The sequence below is a fragment of the Neodiprion virginianus genome, chromosome 2, assembly GCF_021901495.1.
Source record: "Neodiprion virginianus isolate iyNeoVirg1 chromosome 2, iyNeoVirg1.1, whole genome shotgun sequence".
In the NCBI taxonomy this organism is placed as follows: Eukaryota; Metazoa; Arthropoda; class Insecta; order Hymenoptera; family Diprionidae; genus Neodiprion; species Neodiprion virginianus.
Window position 1 is genome coordinate 16,221,157 of NC_060878.1, and position 20,094 is coordinate 16,241,250.

At 37.2% G+C, this 20,094-nt stretch overlaps 1 protein-coding gene and 1 long non-coding RNA gene across 4 annotated transcripts; one reads left to right on the plus strand and one right to left on the minus strand.

Annotated features, from left to right (window-relative positions):
• Positions 1–837: 837 nt before the first annotated feature.
• Positions 838–8,379, minus strand: LOC124297013 (uncharacterized). 3 transcript variants are annotated; one of them, XM_046747565.1, is made up of 4 exons: positions 8,206–8,379; positions 2,956–3,028; positions 2,622–2,772; positions 838–2,550 (listed from the first exon to the last, which is right to left on the minus strand). In XM_046747565.1, exons 3-4 carry the CDS (start codon positions 2,641–2,643, stop codon positions 1,472–1,474), a joined length of 1,101 nt encoding a protein of 366 aa, XP_046603521.1. In that variant the 5' UTR covers positions 2,644–2,772; positions 2,956–3,028; positions 8,206–8,379; the 3' UTR covers positions 838–1,471. The 3 variants fall into 3 exon arrangements, with proteins under 3 accessions (XP_046603521.1, XP_046603519.1, XP_046603520.1); XM_046747563.1 differs by having other exon boundaries at positions 838–2,772; XM_046747564.1 differs by lacking the exon at positions 8,206–8,379 and adding an exon at positions 3,707–4,034 and having other exon boundaries at positions 838–2,772.
• A 7-nt stretch (positions 8,380–8,386) lies between these two features.
• On the plus strand, positions 8,387–9,550 carry LOC124297015 (uncharacterized). Its single transcript, XR_006906500.1, has 2 exons — positions 8,387–8,663; positions 9,315–9,550. It is a non-coding gene; the product is annotated as an uncharacterized LOC124297015 (long non-coding RNA).
• Positions 9,551–20,094: the final 10,544 nt, after the last annotated feature.

Consider the following 20,094-nt stretch of genomic DNA (forward strand, 5'->3'; position numbering starts at 1 on the left):
CAAATACTTATCGTGAGCTTGTCCGTGCGCACGATTATATCCGATAATGGGAACCGCTCTCGTTCGTTAAATAATAATTTAATCATTCTTTGAATACTTTGTGTTCACATATTAGATTGATATCATAAACGTTGCATATTTTTGGCAGCACTACGATCGAGTTAGTAAGATTAATTGTAAGGTCAAGAATAATAGCCTTAAGTGTCTTGTGAGTCATGTTTGTATTTGGCTATTGCAACGTTCTGAGTAGTGACTAGGCTAATTGTTCATTTTTTTTCTCTTTTACAGGTATACACAGTGGACCGAAATCACGGAACTGCTTAATAACTTTTGAATGGGTTTAAATACTGAAATGGAATTCGGAAGAAATTTATGGAACTAAAACGATCTACAATTTGAAAGATTGGCCAATGTTTCAAAGCGTATACACACCGAGAGAGGTGAATGAAGGAAGCAAAGTGAAAATCTGAGTAACAAGAGGGGTCGAGTGATGGTTCATTTCAACGAACTTTCCGAGTACAATACTTGCTAAATTTCGGACTGATCGTTAAAGCCAATCCGTAGTGGTGGGCAATCGAAAATTGGCGTTCAAGGATAATCAATAAAACAAAATGAGAGTGACAACATTATTTATGGCAAAATAATAACAAGGAACATACTATTGTGTGGTATTAACTGCCCCTTTCTTGTGAAAATAATTTTTTCAAAACGTTAATTTCATTTACGAATTTTACAGTGAAAGTATAATCTTGCCAAGACGGTAGGTACAATAACTGACTATCAGATTATTCTCAGTATTAGGCTGCTGAAAATATTTTTATTCCCCAAACTGGTTCAATATTCGATACAAATAGATTACAATTAGAAAGAATAATTTTTATGTTGCGTTATCCAATGCTATTATTATTTAACTTAAATTCAATATTCTCTTAACAAGTAATACACAATTTGAGCAGTGGCAAAAATTGCTGGAAGAATTTTTGTCAATGAGGTTTGAATATTTATAAAGTAATTGGTTCAGTAAGGATGATCGACGTGAGTAATGACACCTTACTTATTTTATCTATGACTGTGAAAATAAATACATCATAGTGAAACGTGTCCTGGAAGACCATTTCAGATCGAAGAAGAATTTATTAAACGCGATGAATACATTAAAGTTAAAAAATGTCGAATCAAAATTAATTTGCCAATTCTTTTCATACGTTACATATAAAGTTAGAGGAAAAATGTCATGGACATTTTTCAATATGTCGTCCCGTTGAATAGTACGACTTTTCAGACGTCTCGAAAAAAGACTGAACTAATAATTCCCAGCTAGTTAACCTATCTACAAGTCATCACGCTAACTTTTCACAATAAAAGCACACTATGGTGGCACATCGAAATCCAACAATCAGGCATGAAACTCCTCTCAGTGAAACAAATTTGAAAATATTTTGACATCAAGGGAACCAAGGTGAGATTTTCTTTACTGTCTCGACAACTCCAAATCTGCCGTCGAGGCAACCGCGTAATCTTTCGACATATCATCGGACTGCACCCTAATGGTCTTTGGAATGAAGATCACGATTAAAATACCAGCAGCAAGAAGTGTCCCAATGTCAATGCAAGTTTTAAGTGTAATTGCTTCAGAATAGATCCATAAGTTCTCTCTCTCTATCAGAGACCCGATCCAGAAGAATGTGTTCCTTGCGAGCACCTCAAAGATCATAATTAAAGCAATGGCGAGAACCTTGATGTTAGTTGAAAATGATACTCCTGCGTAGGCCAAAACGACACCGACAAAAATATAGTGAATTGAGTATTTTACGAAAATCAGTATCACAAGTACCGGAGAAGTCTCATCCACGAATATGCTAATTACAGATGCTATCAAGCTTACTATAGTTACTACCAACAAAGATTTTTTCCTTGTGAATAGATTGATCGATAGCATCATGAGGATACTGAACCCCGCTAACGGCAAGAGTAAAGCGACGGTCAAGGAAACCGGAATCTTCTTAGCCACTTCCGCAAGGAGTAACTCACTGTAGGACTGCTTCGTGGCCCATTTGACTACTATGAGAAGAAAAATAATTCCCAGACTTCGACAATTTTCCATTTTCACTATTTCTCCGAGTTTTCCTCGCCATTGTTTGCGATACCTATGCGCTCGTAGATCGTTTAATGGTTGCGGAATATCTTCTGCTATTCTGACGTGCTTGCATCCTGTGTAGAATGACAGTGACTGTTCTGTTTCCTCATACCGTTCCATCCAGTTCAAGTAATAGGGTGTCTCAGGACAGTTTAATACTACCCACGTGTGACATGCGAACAGGATCAAAACACAAGCACCGGATCGAAAATTAAACGTCTGAAACTTTGGTCGCGATTGTTCAAGTGTTAAGGTCCAACTGAATATTGCGACGGAGTAAATTGACAATGGAAGCACCATTGCCATTTGCCGTATATTGGTGGTGGTGATTTCCGAGATCCAAGTAAGTACGACAACGCTTGTAAAGCCCAGGCCAATTTTAATTATGATCACTATCGCAGTCACGTCTCTTGCTTTGAAGTATACACAGATATAGCAGGCAATTTGAAATAACACGAATAATGATGACATCATCATAGATCACCTGCGTCCTTTAGCATCGGCATAGACTCCTCCGAGAATTACACCAATTATTATCAGGCCGATTTCTAACTTGGGGCTGATACCATGATACATCGTCAAGTCTTTGTCGCAGAAAAAAAGGCCGATTGGTGAACTCAATGTCAAAGTTGATGCTGCAACAAGGAAAGAGTTGACCTGTACTTGGTACTCAAAAATTGAATGGATATCAATTACTTGATTCTCGTTTAATCCCAAGAAATTCGAGTGAGTTTATGATGATGCGAAATTTGCGCGAACTGATCAGATCCCGGACTGTAATTGTTGTATGTCCAATTTACGTATTGCTGGAAACCCACCACAAGCTACCAGACACTGCCTCCACTGTGACAGCAAGACAAAGCCGTTCGATTCCATTTTATACGTGAATGTCTGAAAAATAAATATTTTCAATGTTACTGTACGAATATATCGTTCGAAAACTTGCAAGATGAATTTTGTGGGATGAAAATTTCATGATCCAGAACTTGTCATTGGGACACGCAGTCCATTCTTTTTGCCCCCTTTACTCCCAGGCCTTCAGGATTTTTCTCATTTTTTTGTGTTGAACTTGTGTGTAACGGAATTTATATTCATCAAAATGTAAAGTTTCACATTATTTTAAGTTTGTTTTTCATGCTCATAATTGAAAATATTACAATATGAAAAATCGAATGGAACGAAAATTTCATGATACTAATTCACGTCGTCACATTAACTTCTAGAATCATTGCTCGAGTTCTGTGTTCGGTATCGTAAAGGTCAAGAGATCTGCAATGGATTGAACAAAACGTCGCACCGAGTCAGCGTTGCTTGATGGCTTCATGGTGATTTAAGAGTCAATCTTAGGCATGTCTTTTATTTTTATTATTGTACCACATGTGCACGTGTACAAATAATTTTCGCAGGATGAATTCTCGAAGACGGGAGAATACTTTTCGAATGTTTTGTGACGAAATGATGCCTCATTCAAAAGTATCGTGGGTAAAGTAGCAGCATCAGATCACAGTTACGTGAAAAGTACTGAAAAAAATTATTATAAAAAACCCACATACGTATTCACACACTCACAATGTCAACATGGCTGCCGCTAATCCGACTGCGATAGCATTTCGGTTGATTAACGATTCACGGCACTTAAGTACCACTGAAATCTATTTCATCCACAACAAAACAGCACCACGAATAGGTTAATTGCAACTCCGTTGTTGGTTAGGCTCCATATACTGAGATTTTCTACCGCGAAAATTCGTTGATATAAGATGGCGCCACCATAAACTTTTCGGCTTGGCGCTGTCTGAACTGGCGAGACCGAATCACAGTTGAGTGCAAATTTCCGTGGGCCACGTCCGTGCACATCACAGACATATAACAACAGACCGCGCGACAGAGCTGAGAAGTCAGCAGCGAGAGAGAAGACGAAAGTTGCATACAGCCCCCCCCCCCCCCCCCCCTACTTCTGATAGACGCGCATGCGCGAGGCACGTATTTGCTCCGCCGTTGAGTTTTATGTCCATGTTGCTACCAAATGTTGTTTTATGTGATTTTGAATTGATGGAGTATCAATCAAAATGACAAAAAAATGCCTTATACGTTAAGCACGACCAAGTCCATTTTGCAAACGCACTTTTACATGTAAGTATTGTATTTATAGTTCATAGTCCTAACATAAAAATTTCATACTTATAGATTGATTCCTATTGTTAATGCAGGTTTCTTATATTTTACGTTTCATTACAGTATATGATAATACGGTATGTACTTGTCTGTATTATTCATGTTTGTATAAAATTGTCTTAAAAATTATGAATAGCATTTTACTATTTAATTTTCAATTTCTTACTAGACAAACGCTGAGTGCGCATGCGTGATTAGATAGAGATAGAGGGGACCCCATATGCAGCTTTCTTTTTCTGCTGCGCTTTCGCGCTCACCAAGGGGCCACCTCCGTACTCTCGGGGTCTAATCTTATATGCCTATCTATAGTGCACACGCATACCCATGCACAACTCGTGCCATGGTGTAAGCCGTGTAAAGAAACAAGATGTGCTCTAAACAGAGCTGCGCAATAGCAGAGTCACGTGATAGCTCCCAGATGATTAGTTAAATATAAATGACGTCATCTGGAGGCAGTTCTTAATGGCCGAAGCTACGAAGCTACAGTAATGCGCAAGAAAACACCTTATTTCCTTTCACCATGGCTCGTGTAATACACCGCAAACACAGCTTGAGTGCGTTGAGCCATTCCAAGCTTCGACAGTGCCAAACAATTTATGTATGGCTGATACGAAGAATCGATGTCACAGTATTCGGGTAAGTTCCTGCAGCTAAGTACTCCAGCAAAATATGTGAAATTATTTATATTTCTCATATCATTTGGTAGATCGTCATAGTGGTTTTCTCACATCATGCTAGTTGTTTTATAACATGCGTATCAGTTTCGAATAACTTTATACTTGATTGCCTCTTGTACTCTTAGGTGGGATTAGGACATGAAAAATGAGAACTGTCGCACATTCATTGCATACTTTCATTTAACCATTTACCATGCTAAGAAACGTAATACATATATGTCGATGTTTTAAACATCATCGTGCAATAATTAATTCTGTCACCTATAACGATTTGTTATTATTTACGAATTTTATGAAGGAGATGCGAGCAATCAATGCACATTTATTGTAAGCCAGGCGATATTGTGAAAATGCGTAGTAAAAAAAAAATCATACCATAAAAGGAAAGTGTAAAAAAATTCGTACCAATTGCTTTGCATCATCTGCAACAAGATAAGATATTGTGTAAAAGCTGGGCTTGATCACTTACGGAAATGTACGAGGTGAGACGTCACTTACTTAGCCATACGAGTGTAAGCCAAATTTGACGCTGTATGAATCGATTATATACAGCAGGTAGGAAGCGGATTCTTCATTATCAGACAAGTTCAGTACCTCAAATATATTTGTTCATTAGAAACTGGTGACAAATATTTTAATATCATTATTGGACATATTGCTATTGAAAATATTACAGCATCAGCATTTACAAAAATGCACTAGCTCGGAATTGCAAGTACAAGCGATTTTTTTAATTATCCCAATTATGATATGAATTGAAGTAACATATAAAAGTAAAAAAGTTCATATTACAGTTTACTTGCATATATTATATGTAATGAGTAATAAAATGTTATGCGCTATACAATTACTTGTAAGCGCGTAACAGCCGTACTTCACGGAAGTGTAATGAAGAATTGTTTTTAATTTTCTAGATAAGCTATCTTGATCTTTAAAAGACTGCTGTGCTAGGTGTAGACAGAACATGATTGAAATCTGTAGCTTATCCGCTTGATGGCTTCAACACAGCTTGGAAGTTCAAAAAACACAAAATGAATCCAGCAAAGGCTCCAAGAAAGCACTGAGTTGAAAATGCAATGTCTTGCAACAGTGTACAAAGTGAATACAGCGACCTCTTTGAGGCAGTCCAGAGTGTATACAGTAACAGCTAAAAAATGATATGATGTGAGAAAACTACAATCCAAAAGATGATACTGTGCACGTATGGAAATGGCACGAAGATGATATTTAGTGAGTATACAGATCTTCGTGATCATTCTTGATGATGAGTAGACATAGCTCAACATACCACGTATGCGCATGATTTTCTGAATCTCATTTTCCCAAATTATGACTCATACGAGATATTGGAAAGCAATTTTCGAGATAACTGTTTCTTATTTTACATGGCCACCAACGTTGAAGGTCAATTGATGCATTTGGGTACACGTTTAATTTTGAGAGGGCCATCGGCATGATAGTATAAGAAGCAAAACATGTAGCATTGTTTGATATAATCATTAAGGTGGTCCTTAAAAAAGTCATTTTCGAATTTGAACTGGCTGTGGACCCCCCAGATGGATACAAAAAAAAATGAGAAAAAAATTAATTCAACATTATAGAGTTTTAGTTCAACTCGTAGTGTGCCTGTGAGCATAAATTAATTGTGAGTTTCGAATTTGGGCAGAAGACACTGATGATATAATCACTGATGATGAAAAATAGCGTTATAGCGGAAGAATGAAGAAGAAATCATAACTTTGCACGTTGATACTCCTGGAATCTTTCAAACCTTGGCAGAAAAATTCTTTGAATATTTACAATAAGAACAGTGATAAATCATTTCTAATTTAGTTGAAAATCGATCAGTTGTTATTCTCAATTCAAACGCATTAATCATTACTTGGAGTTAGCGATCGATTATCATTGCTTAGTGTTTTTGTTTATCTCCGATATTCGAAGAATTTTTTTATTATTTGAACCGTTCTGGGAGGTCCAGAGTCGGTTAAAGATGATCATTTTGAAGGACCACGCTATAATGTTCATAACATTTTTGTTGAACTATTTGTAAAAACATTTTTCGCAAATTTGTTGTAACCATGATATGGCGATGATCGTAAAATTTATTTCTACTAATAAGTTATGAAAAAGACTGTGATCTCTACAAAAAATGTAGTGGAATAAAACAAGCGGCTTTAGCCCTCCAACTTCTCGTTCTCACACTGAACGTTCCAGGCTCACAGAAAAAAAATATTAATATCAAACTCGAATTTCGATCTACAAATTCGGATTCGTGGTCAACGATTTGAACGATTTTTAACCGAAATCATTAAATTCCGGTAACTCGTTCTCGAGATATGATCGGACAAAAAAATTGAACACATGCATAAGTACATACGTACACACACAAAGACGTCCATCCGAAAATGGTCGGAGGTGATTCTCTATATCTCGAAATGTCGAGATGAAGTGAAAACTAAGCTTTTCATTTGCGGGGTGGTTACAATAACTTACTATTTTCTCTGATAACAGAAACGGGAAGTTAAAAATTAACCAGTAATTAATCTGTATACTTGGATACAAACATAAGTTTGTTCTACTTCTGTTCTATGGTAAAATATTAATGGAAATGTAAGACCATTATTCGATATATTATGTTGAATAATAACATATCTATGTGTAGGCAAATGTTACTATGAATGATCAACACGTTCGCTATTGACTTGTTTACTTGTACTAATCGTGCTGTTAGATATGAAGTAGTTTTACAGAGAAGAGAGTTTCACAGAAATAGAAGCAAAAAACTATACCTCACTACGACTGAATGAGTCTTTGCTACCGAAGAACTAATGTTCAGCATATGAAGTCGTAAAAAAAAAGAAGAAATTCGCACATTTGGAACCCCATAGGTCCCATAAATAATGTTACACATTATACGCTCCTGACGGAAGAAGTTCGTACGCTGACCACCAGTAAACTCTGCTATCCACTAACAAAGATGGCGCCCACCATAGTTGACTGTGGGAGGCTTAATACGAATTAGATCAGCTTCCGAGATCTTCATAATACCTTTCAAGTGGAATAAGCTACCAATAAATATCGTAGCAAATAAGGTCACGGTTGACATTGATGCTGAGAATGATTTGAAAACCGTAAACCAGCGAATGATGAAGTACGAAAGATTCGTCTGGCATAGATGATACACGTATTTCAAGAGGTACAGAAACATCAACTGACCTGGCCACTTAGTTAGTTTCCTTTTCCCCCCACGAACATGCAATGATGAAATGAATCTTGATCAATTCCTGAAGTCTCTCCTACCCGACGTTGAGAAATCAAAAAGGTCCTCGTTTGATGATCAGACTTTGCCAGCTTGCGACAGATACGTAGTCCTTTTCTGACATTGAACGCAGCACATTATACCTTCTGCGCCTGCGTGGTCAATACTTTGGCAGGTTTACATCCCCGCTTCTTCTCTCAGAGAATCCTATATCGATCCAGTCGAGTCAGTGCATTGGATAAGTGAGATGCGCTCGAAAGCAGTCAGACTAAGAACCCTAAGTTTCTGGAGTAAATAAATAGTGCAGTTGAAGCAAAATAAAGCGGCGAAGGAAATACTATTGCATGGATGATGGAATACCCGAAAAACCAGCGCCACGTGAAAAACGATCAGAACGTCCAAAATACTACATCAGGTTTAGTCCTTCACTGATAACTCACTCGAAGCAGAAAATAAATGCGAACATCCACAAGTTCTACGATTCGTGATATTCTATTTGTCAGAAATAGAAATTCAAGTCTTCGAAACAGCAACAAATGGCTTGGCGAATCATTCAACTGTTGTGATTTTCATATCTCATTATCAATACCTCCGTAACATACGAAGCTAGTCTAGAATTGTGTTGAAGATATTTGAAATATTCTCAGATAGACGGATAAAGTAATGAGCAACGCATAATGAATACATGGATTTATTATGCAATACTAGCGTTTCTTTGCAAAGAAGTGATCTGTAATTAAAAAAACAAAAAAAAAAAAAAAATTTCATCGAAAATTTTTCCCTACATTACGACATAAATTCACCAAAGTTACGATCAGCTGCAAAATGGCGTACGAGCTGCACCGATGCATGCCAGACTTTTTTATAGCAATTTAGTAAGAAGTGCATAAAATCATGATTCTGGCTTACTAAAATTGAATGCGGGGAATTCACGAAATTCTCTCGGTGCCAAAATATTTAATATTCTTGAATCATGAAAAGCCAAGCCTAACGATTCTCGCCTAAGGCCTCGATAATTGGAAGACTCCTGATCATGCCGCAGTATAATCTTTAAATGTTTCTTCAGGATACACCTTTATCGTTTTTGGGATAAATCAAGATCAAGACTAACAAGATGAAAACGACAAAGAGAATCCCCATATTGCTGTAAGATTTTACTGAAGGGGCATCGTGGTACCATGCATAATTTTTAGGATCTTGTTGGTACGTCAGATATTCAATCCAGGACATGGTGGTACCTATCAGTATCTTGAAGCCAGAAAGAAAGAGATGAGGAGATGAAACTTAAGCCTGCCTACCAGTCAAAAATGGGCCAGAAATTAGCAGAGAGTCATTCAGTACAAGCCTTCACTGCGCTGAGCGCACTTGATGTTCGGTCCTCTAAAATATTATTATTATTATTATTGAGTTCAAGTGACAGTTGATCGCTGGCTAAATGACTGGCCTGAGTTGTCGTTGATGTTAAATCGGTACTCTTCCTCCCTGATCAGTATTTAAGACCTCTTTTCCTCTTTACTTAGCTGTAATCTATACTTTATTTTGCAAATTATGCAAAATCAAAAAATTTAATTCAGAATACGAGATTTCATTTCATGACTGTGAGACAATATTAGAAGCTCTGGATTGACAATAAAAAAAGGAAAAGATTGTTCCCGCTACTCCGGTATTCACAAAAAGAATGTTTTCAATTATGAATTCGTAATGGCGAGAAGAGAGAAACAGAGCCAATACCTCATTAGTAAAAAATGAGCTTTTGATCTACATTAATTTAAAAATTGAATGTGATAAAGCATATGACACTTCCATTGTAGACAAAAGATTGTTGAAAGATGCAAGAAGTGCAAAAAAATATGGTTCTTACAAGAATAAATAAGTGACGAACATACCTTTGTCTTTTTTTTTTTAATCCTTCCATAAAATACTGTATTTTTTTTATGTCTACTATATTTTTTATAGCTTATTCTGAAAAATATTATAATCAGCCAAAAAATATTGGCAACGCAAAAAAAATTTATCTCATCCTACATTTCAATCATCCGTCAAACCTGTGGCAGTGCCGGAAGAATCCAGGGATCAACGGATCGGGAGCCCGGAACATCCAGGTTGGTGTATTTACATTTTTACAAGGCCATTTTGTGTTTTGAGAGAAATAACTCTGTGTCAATATCTGACCCAACTTTGTTTTACGGAGTTTCGTCTCCCTGCCTCTTCCTCCCTGCTCGAAGCCCACAACAATAGCAATGGTGATAGCCTTGACATTAATCGAAAATAAAACTCCTACAAAAGACCACGTGACACCAGTAGAAATAAATTGGTCCAAGTATTTCAAAAAAACAAGTATTAAAATTATTACAGAAGATTCTGTCCATACCCTGATTGAAGTTGATATGAAACTGTTCACAATTACTGCCAAAAGAGATATTTTTTATGTGACAAGGATTGATAACCAACATTGTAAAGATACTGAACATCACTATTTCCAAATATATAATTCGAGAATACTAGATCTCATAAGTCGATAACATTCGCTGCTGTCCAGAGCTCCATTTTATCAATATTAATCGAAAAATCATTCCTAGACTTCGGAGAGTTTTCATTTCGGTGATCGCATTCAGTTTATCCTTCCATTCCTGCGCATATCTCACCATTCGGGAACCATTACGGGGTTTCAGTATCAGTTCTGCTATTCTGACGTGATTAGATCCCGTGTAAAAGGTTAGAGACCGCTCAGTTTCCTTGTACCTTCCACGCCAATTCAATTAGTTAGATGTCTCAGAGCACAGCACTAGTATTATAGTATAAAGTAATGTCGTGGTGAAGAAGGTTAGACTGGAATACATATAATGTACCAGCTCATAATTGAGTAAGTTGGATCAATGTAACAATCTTCAAATAAATACTTTCAGTGATTGACTCGCCATTGGAAGGACCAAAGTAATTTGACGAATATTGGTACTCGTCATTTGTAAAATGTAAGGGGGACTGATGGTATAACTGGAACCCATACCAAACATGGTGAATGCTGCTATAACAATCACGTTTTGTACATCAAGAAATTCACAGATATAGGGAGCTATTTCAAACAACACGAAGAAAGTTGAAAAGTTGTGGCGCAAATTGCACTTAAAAGTGCAACGCATATTTAAAGGATGACCTCCGGTAAGAGACTGATCGATCAAAAACCATAGGAAGTGGATGCGGAATCAAATGGGTAAACCCACCATCAGACATGATGCTGCAATCAAACAAATGGTTGAATATGTATAGAAATTGAATGAATTCTGACCAACTAAATAGAGAATAATTATCAGTTCTAACTGCATATATCACACGTCCTTGACGCATGTACTGCATGGGTACAGCAATTTTTAAAATAAGGCCAGAAATTTTGAAATTGAATAACAGTTTAATTGAAAGCAACAAGTCGTATGCAAACATAAATACGACCTTCTGCTACTGATTTTAACCGTAAGAATATATGTCAATTAATTCGATAAGGTCGTATCTGCTGAAATTTTTTTTTGGTTCACTTTTTTGGATTCAAGTATAAATTCATCGACTGAAAGCAAAAGATTTTAAAAGCTGGTAGATAGAACTTTTTGGTCCTGATGAATTTGGCAAAACTAATCTACTACGACAATTGCGTAGAGACGTAACTGGCAAAAATTATTATTATTATTCCTATTATTCCAAAAGTTGACAATTTGGATAATCGACGTTCACAAAAACGACATCCTCACTTTATAACTTTGTTAGTTTAAATTGCTTATGGGTATCAGTAGCCTTTAGAGCGATTATAAAGAAAAAAAATCCTGCATTGTTGAAGCAGGATACCACTTTTTTGCAGCTAGGGTCAATTTCACCCCGTGTAACCGTTATGCGATTCTACTAAGATGTGACCTATTAGGGTTAAATAACCGACGCTTACACACAATCTTCGCAGTTTGTTTAATAACAAGTATACTGAACTGCGAAATAGATCATGGGTCTAAGAACGAATAGAGAATTTTAATTTTTAAATGAAAACCAATTTTGAAGTTTTTAATCATTTTGACTAACTTTACCATGCGACAGTCGTTCATTGAGTATTCATATTTGTTATATTATTAAATGATGTCTTATTTTTCGCCAGTCAATGTTCTCACATTTACCACGATCTCTCAAGCGAATCGGATGAAGATTATTCAACCAGCTGACGACTTCAGCGTTCATGAAATCACTAATAAAAAACGGGCAGGTCAATCATTCGATCGACAACGAGATGAATTTTGGTTGGTCTCTCAAATCTTTCAGAGGGTGACAAAAAGAAATGTGAAGCTGCCCAGAGTCGTTAACTGTCGTACGAAAATGGCTTCAATTAAGTCAGATGTTATTTTTTGATATCGCTGTCATGTGGCCTTTTTAGCTACAATGTCCGGTAAACTCGCAGTAACTGTCCGAATTAATCCAGAGCACCACCCAACTTTTCACAACTGGCATGAAATGACACTTTACACCGGTATAAATGTTCGCCGCTGGTGAGCGGATAAAACATAAATGAGCAGGTGTGCACACAGTGGTGGCAGCAGTGGGACCGATCGGTATAACGGAACATGCAAATACAAAACCACGCGTTTCTCACTGTCCCCCCGGACTCTCGATACAACCGCAACTGGTGAACAACGCCACTGACAGTAGATCGTAATTACGGTAATTTCAACGCGTCTCCTAAAGTTTCAATTAACATCGTTTCTGTTCGGCAGAACTGCCGCCACCGAAATCCCACCGCTGTCACCAATCCCACTATTTTATTGTTACGCAAGACGTCTGCAATGATGACAAAAACTCAAGAATCACATCGTTTCGCGTTCTTTAGATCAGAATCATTTCTTCTTTGTCTTGTCGCGTATTGACTAGTTTGACTGTATCTAATGATTCGGGTGCTTAAGTGAATCAAGTAAACCAATCGATGCTTTGAATGAGCGAAAACAGTTTTATATTGAAGTATCCTCTGGAAACAATCACAGAATTCACAAAAGCACTACGTAGTTTTCCACTCCAATTGAAAAGGAATTATTGGTAACGAGATTTTTTCCTAACTGATTGATTATTCGAACGGCAAATGTAACATTGCGGCTTCAATGTCACGGTTGCTTAACTTCCTCTCAGCTTGAATTCTGTCAATGGCAAATGAGCGAATACCAAGAGGAATATCGAAAACATGTCAATATAATGTATCCTGATCAACATCGGAATAATATTGCTTCAATTGATTCTACTGATTCAATTTTTCTCTCAAGATTGAATATAGTCATTACGCACCCAATTGCTTTGTTGCTTTTTCATTTTGTTTAAGAGAAAAGTTTCGCGCTATTTCGAGCGTTCATAGCCTGCGAATATATCCGCTAATTAAATACGCCGAGTGGAAAACTTGGTAAAGTTAAGTAATGAAACCTATTTCGTGTGAATTGTTTCGAGCCATAACGAAGAGGCAATTAATTGGACAAGGTATGAGCCACTGTAACGTCTCTGATGAGCAAGCCGGCTGAAATACGAGACCTTTTTCCATCGAAAGAAAAATATCAGAGTGTTTTCCCAGCAACTCGTATTGTCTGCCGTCTATTGTGTACCTCGAGTTACTTATCCGGTATCCGTACCTATAGGTCAGTACAGAAATGTCGCCGGTGCTGCAGGGCACACCTACTCGTTCTCCGCTCCTCTGTTTTTCCATTACTCCGAGGAATATTTGTCAAGTCAACAAAGCGCAAACAACCCATAGCTTCTTTCTAGCAATTCCCTTTTCTCCACCTCCGCTCAACGCACCTTAAGTTAAAGGAAACTAGAAGCAGAAGGCAATGTTGCGACCAAGATTGATTTACTATCCCGAGGTTCGGACATGTAGCTTCAAATTTTATTCGAACATCAATGCAACCGTATTTTTTATATATATTTTCTAGCTTTCCATTGGCTACTCTCCGCATATCGATCACTAAATTTTTCAGCTTCATTTTGAGCAAACGGCGGATTCCCTTTTTTGAACCTTTTATGCGTCATTCAGCATTCCGAGAATTGCAATCTATTTTCCAATCAAAATGTGGAATATTAAAATGGTGTTTTGAGTCGGGGATGAAAATCTATCGCGTTTACTCAGCTATATAATTGAGTGTGGGATTGAATCCAGTGCACGATATACCATTCCATTAAGTCAACTGGATAAATTCATCGAGATTACAATTAATGCATTCAACGGTGCATCCATTCCGCCACTCCGATACATTAATCCACCCTTGTACACATCCCGTCTGCCAGCAGGCCATTCTAGCCCATATACCTACGAAGGTATACATAGATATATACATGAATTATCGACATTGCAAATTATCAGCAGAAGAAATTCCTGACTGTTGAACACACAGTGGCACCGAATCGGTGACGATGAGCACCTTTTTTGCTGAAGGAATCTCAGTTTTCTTTCTCTTTCCGAAACTGGCCGTAAAATTTTGTTTATTACAACTAATTTCCTACAAAATCGATAGCTCAATTTTCATGCAGAAAGTTAATTTTGACAATTGTACGGAAAAAATTTTAACATTTTTGAAAAATTTCCGACTACTTTTCACGTTTTATTTGCACCTCAGTCGATTTGACCAGAAATAGAAAGAAAGTTAATTCACTGGAGTTTTTCAGTTTTTTCATACAGAACAAATTGCCGAAAGAATATAAGTTCCAGAAAGTCCCAGAAATCTCTCATGGAAAATCAGAATAATTTAAACGTTAACATAAGTGACACGTGATTGCTGCTCAGAACTTTTCAGAAACACGATGAGTATATTTTTGAGACATCTTGCAAGCAAAAAACTTTGAGAAATTTGTAAGAATTTTTTCCTGATCCCCTGGTTGATTGATTTTTCAACATCGTTTAATACTGACTCTTATTACGAGGTATCCCCGACTTGCCTTTATCGCAGCAGCCGACTGCAAGCTACCCAAGACGCTTTGCGCGCGGCTCCAGATGGCGTTGCTTATCAGTTTATGCAAGAAGTTTAGATTTATGCAACCGCGTCTCATTTCATACATAATGCACGAAAGTGGGAAACTGTATGCATGAGGCGCGAGGCGGACTCGGTTTCACGGTTTCATCAGGGTCCTGCAGGACTCATTATACCGATACGACGCTGCAGGCAATAAGGAAACCTCACCTCACTCTAGCCCAACCTAATCGCAGGGGCCAAACTCGCACGGTACAACCTTAAAGACGATCCGATGACATCATCGACGAACTTATGACCTTCCTGATTCTCCAAGGACATCAAGATCTACGGGAGACGCGCGACGTAACTTTCTCGTAAACTTTCTGAACCCTCTGAATGAGCTCAGCTGTTTTCGCGTCTCTTACTAAGAAATCAAGGTAATAGCGATTTTTACACTTCAGTTTTATCTTGCAATGCCCAGACTGTGCAATTTATAATAATTACCAATTACGCCAGTGATACTAGTAAAAACGCGAAATCGCTATATAGATTATTTTTGGCAGAATTTTTCTAAATGCTTAAAAACGGTGACATTTTTTGAAGAAAGATTAACAATATCTAAAAGTGAAGGTAATTAAGATTCAAATTCGTTGAAGACTTTCAGTATTTTGGACATTCTAGAAGAAGAATGGGGCCTAAAATTTTCATTTGGTTTTCGATTGTTTCTTCTTTGAAAGGTTATAGATGAGCAAAGATTTTCTTCCAGCACTGATGTAAATGTGGAGGGTTACGGATGAGGAATTTGAATTATGAAGACTAATGGTGAGTTGCAGCTGCTTAATCTCCAGTGAAGACTCCGCGACTCCGTGTTTCTTGACTGATGTATCATTGGCAATTTCTCCTCATTGTTTCCGTAACCGTTGTCTCTATTTCACCCTGAAACATAAAGCAAGACTTTTAAATTACATCGTAAGATCGAAGCGACCACCGCGGCTCAACTCGGTGGAAGAAAAAATGTTGAGGTTATGTTTCCATCTGCATAGTGTGTGCGAATTAAAGTTTGAGTGATACTGCCTAGCTGGGGGAATAAGAAATCGCTTCGTGTAAGGGCAGGGACAAATGACAGGGAATGGAATATATTTTCATGCGACATTATCCACCAGTGTCAAAAGAACATTAGAACAAATTCGAAACGTTCCATAGTCGTCGTTTTTTCCCTTCCGTTTCCTCTTTCTCTTACTCTTGTTCTTGCTCTGCAGGGGCAATTTTTCTATCCTCGTGAAAAACGATAACAACGCGACGCTTCCGACGCACCCAGCTGAAGAGGCGGATATTATTCTTGGATGAAGAAATTCACGGCCATGCATCACGACGCGTATTATAAATTTCGAGATCAAAGGTTGTCGGAGGTGTAAAAACGCGCTGATTCCATTGCTGCTTCCCGCGCTTCGGTCGTTCCGGTGAATCTTGGGCCTCGAAAAATGGCTCACGATAAATCCTCTGTGCTGGGCGTACGTTTCGCCCCATTACATAAGAAGTATGCAAGAAAACGAGGCACTATTATCCGGAAAGCCTCTGCCCCTAAAAAAAGCCTAACCTAACGCTGTTTCTCATAATGACGTCAGCACCTCTCAGGGATCTGCAGCCAGCAGTCCCGATCAAACAAATTTCTTGACCCTGGAAGCTAGAAATACAGGATATTTTACCGAACTTGAGGAACGTAACTCAATTTGCAAATTTTTAAATATTTCAGAAACGTAACTTAATTTGCGTGGTTGAAAATATTTCAAAATATTGTAGCAACATAAATTTTGCAAAGTTTACAATATTTCAGAAACGTTAGATTGCGGAGCTTGAAATATTTCACAAACATTGCAGCAGCGTGACTCGAAAAGTTAAGAATCTTCAAGATAATTCTCCAATGTTTGAAATATTTCGAAAACGTAACTCTTGTAAGGTACAAAGCATTTCGTACACAAAACGCAACATACTTTTATACGTACTTGCAATATTGCTACAATATTTTTGCAAAGTTGCAATGTAGAAACAGTGTAAAAATATTTATCAATCAACAACGTAAGTGTGACAAAATATTACTGTTCGTATTTGGAATTACTGCTCTGCTTGAAAATCAACAAAAAAAAAATAACTTCTTGAAAAAAAAAAAAAAAAAAGGAAAAATGCTACGGTATTCATATCTGTATAGATTTACGAAAATAGCTGAAGGTACACTGCAGAGCCAGGAAGGTAGAGGGGAAAGAAGTTGATACAGAGTAATAAAAGTAATGGGCTGTCAAAAATATTATTGCATTAGAAATCAATTAATCATCGAGTGAGGAATAAATCAGTACCTACTGCCTCCTGGTATAAGAGAGGGATTAACCCTGTAAGACAGGACCGAGTGATAAATTGCTTCCTTCTTTCCTTCGTTCCTTCGTTCCTCCACTATACTCTCCTCTCTCTGCATCCACTTTCTCTCTCCTTCTCCTCTCCTCGGGCCATTTATAATATTGGATTACGCTATCAATCGAAGTCACCGGCTGCATCGACTATACACCTTGACTCTTCCGCCTCTACCACGGACGACCCAGAGGCCGTGATTACGTAACCATAAATTTGGTTAACCGTACTACCCGATTACTGAAATATTTAATGCCGAACGTTTAATACACAAGCCAGCTACGTCACTGTCTAGCCAGATAACATTCAGTCCCAAATATTGCATTTTTTTTTTTTTTGTGATTTGAGCCAGCGATCGGGAAAATTGTAATCAGTCAATTACGAATCACGAATCGCAAGTATAATTTATATTCGGACCGCAGTGGAATATAAATTGCATTTTTGAATCGCAATTGTTAAACGAACGTAATTTGCATTTTGTAATCCAAAATAAACTAAATACCACTTACAATTATGTTTTGTAATTGAGCTGACGACGTGAAAAATAAATTCAATTTGCATTTGTAATGGGTATACTTGCTAGATACGTTATGTATGTAGTTATACTCGCATAAGTTCGTACATAGCATGATGATGTTGCAAAATTGTAATTGGATCGATTAAAGAAACATTAATGCATTGCCAAAATTTCAGTTACAAACATGATTTTTATTTTATTCAGCTATAAATACTAAATAAAAATGTGATTCTTTCACCCTTGTTACAGAACATAATAATAATTTCTGATTAAATTTTTTCTTAGGTCATTTATAATTGTGATATATATAATTACTAATTTTAATTTGGCTATGCTTCGTACAGATTCACACTAAACAACTACAATGGAATGAAAAAATCCCAATTTGGCGGAGTGACGTTCAAAAATGCAGTTCAAATCAACAACAGGTCAAAGGCAAGATTTGATTGCCTTGGAAACGAGAATAAGTACGTGTTTGTTCGATTCATTTCTCATTCATTTTTTTTTCACTTACTTTCTGATTTAAACAAAGCTTAAGAGGAGACTTGGGTTAAATTTTAAAAATCGTTACTACTAGTCCTATAGAAAAATCCTTCAACTAATTTTCGGATTATGGTAATACAGGCCTGAAAATAAAGTTTCAAGCGTGTGAGCAAGCAATTTTCGGCAGTGGTGAGCAGAATCTTCTTCGAAAGGTTTTTTGCGCATTCATTGTCGTCGCAGGTGGTTGAAACTTTTTTCGAAGCATATAATACCGTGACCTAAAAATCGGTGTGAAGGATTTTTTGTACGGCTGTTTTTAATTATGTAAGAATCAAAGAACCATTTTTTGTCCAAAATTTCACCCAAGTCTTCCATTAAATTAACTCTGCAACATAAAATCGTAAATCATTGTTCCATTCCAAGGTCTTCTTTCACAAGAATTTTCACCTTCGAAAAAATACCATTCTCACATTCTGACCCAGAAAAATCCAACACTCGCAGACAAAAACAGAGAAGAAATGAAACGGATATTATCGATCCGGTATGAATTGCTCGGTTCTCGTGCAGGCAGATGGGCACGCGCAATTTGAGGACAATTTCGGGTTTGGCGGTTAACTGCTATTTGCGCGGGAAATTGCACCCGCTGACGTCACATCCGTTACCTCCCCACACATACGCAGCGCATCCAATTGTTCACGATGTGATACGATTCGATCCCCTCGACTGACTCTCAATAGTACCTACGATAGTCCAGAACAAAAGATATTGGCCGTCGCTATTTCTAATTCCTTTTTACAATTATCCTTGTTTAGTGTGGCGCCAAGAGAAGCCGGTCAAATACAAAACTAGAGTAAAATTTAAGCACTTTTTCGATTTTCAGGATTTTGTTTTTCGTAATATTGAAAACTAGACGAATGAATTTTTGAATTTGCATTTTAAAATCCAACAAATCTTTATCCGTTCCAGATATGCACACTTTATCACTTTTTGATATCTCTGCAACAGACAAACAGTTTCCGAATTTTAAAATGAAATATTAATTCTTCTAGATTCTAGAAAAAAAAAATAGAATCTTGAAGATCGTTAGACGCATTTAGATTTTACTCAGATTTTACATTCAGCCTGCGTTTTAGACTATGCGATTTAATGTAGAACATCCAATTGCAGATCGATCCTAAAAAGTTAATGCATAGTTTCAGTTCAATTTTCAAGTTAGACTGGCAAAACCGAAAAGATATATAAAAAAAAATCCTACCACACCAATTATCGGGTCAGTTATATGACTGCGGAGCATGAATAGAATGACGAGACTGTTATTTTCTTCTCGATGTTGAAGATAGGATTCCAAAAGCTTCTGGGGACCTACTGGGCTAGTTCATAATAGTCTGAAAATAGTCGAAAAGAATAAAAGGAAGAAAAAACTATCCGCAAGAGCATCGCCTGGAAACGTATAAAATTACCTGATTAGTATGGAAAACGCATCTTGTGAGTATTTT

Excerpts from the sequence above, each read along its gene's own strand:
- LOC124297013 (XM_046747563.1), bottom strand. The coding sequence starts at position 2,614 with ATGATGATGTCATCATTATTCGTGTTATTTCAAATTGCCTGCTATATC.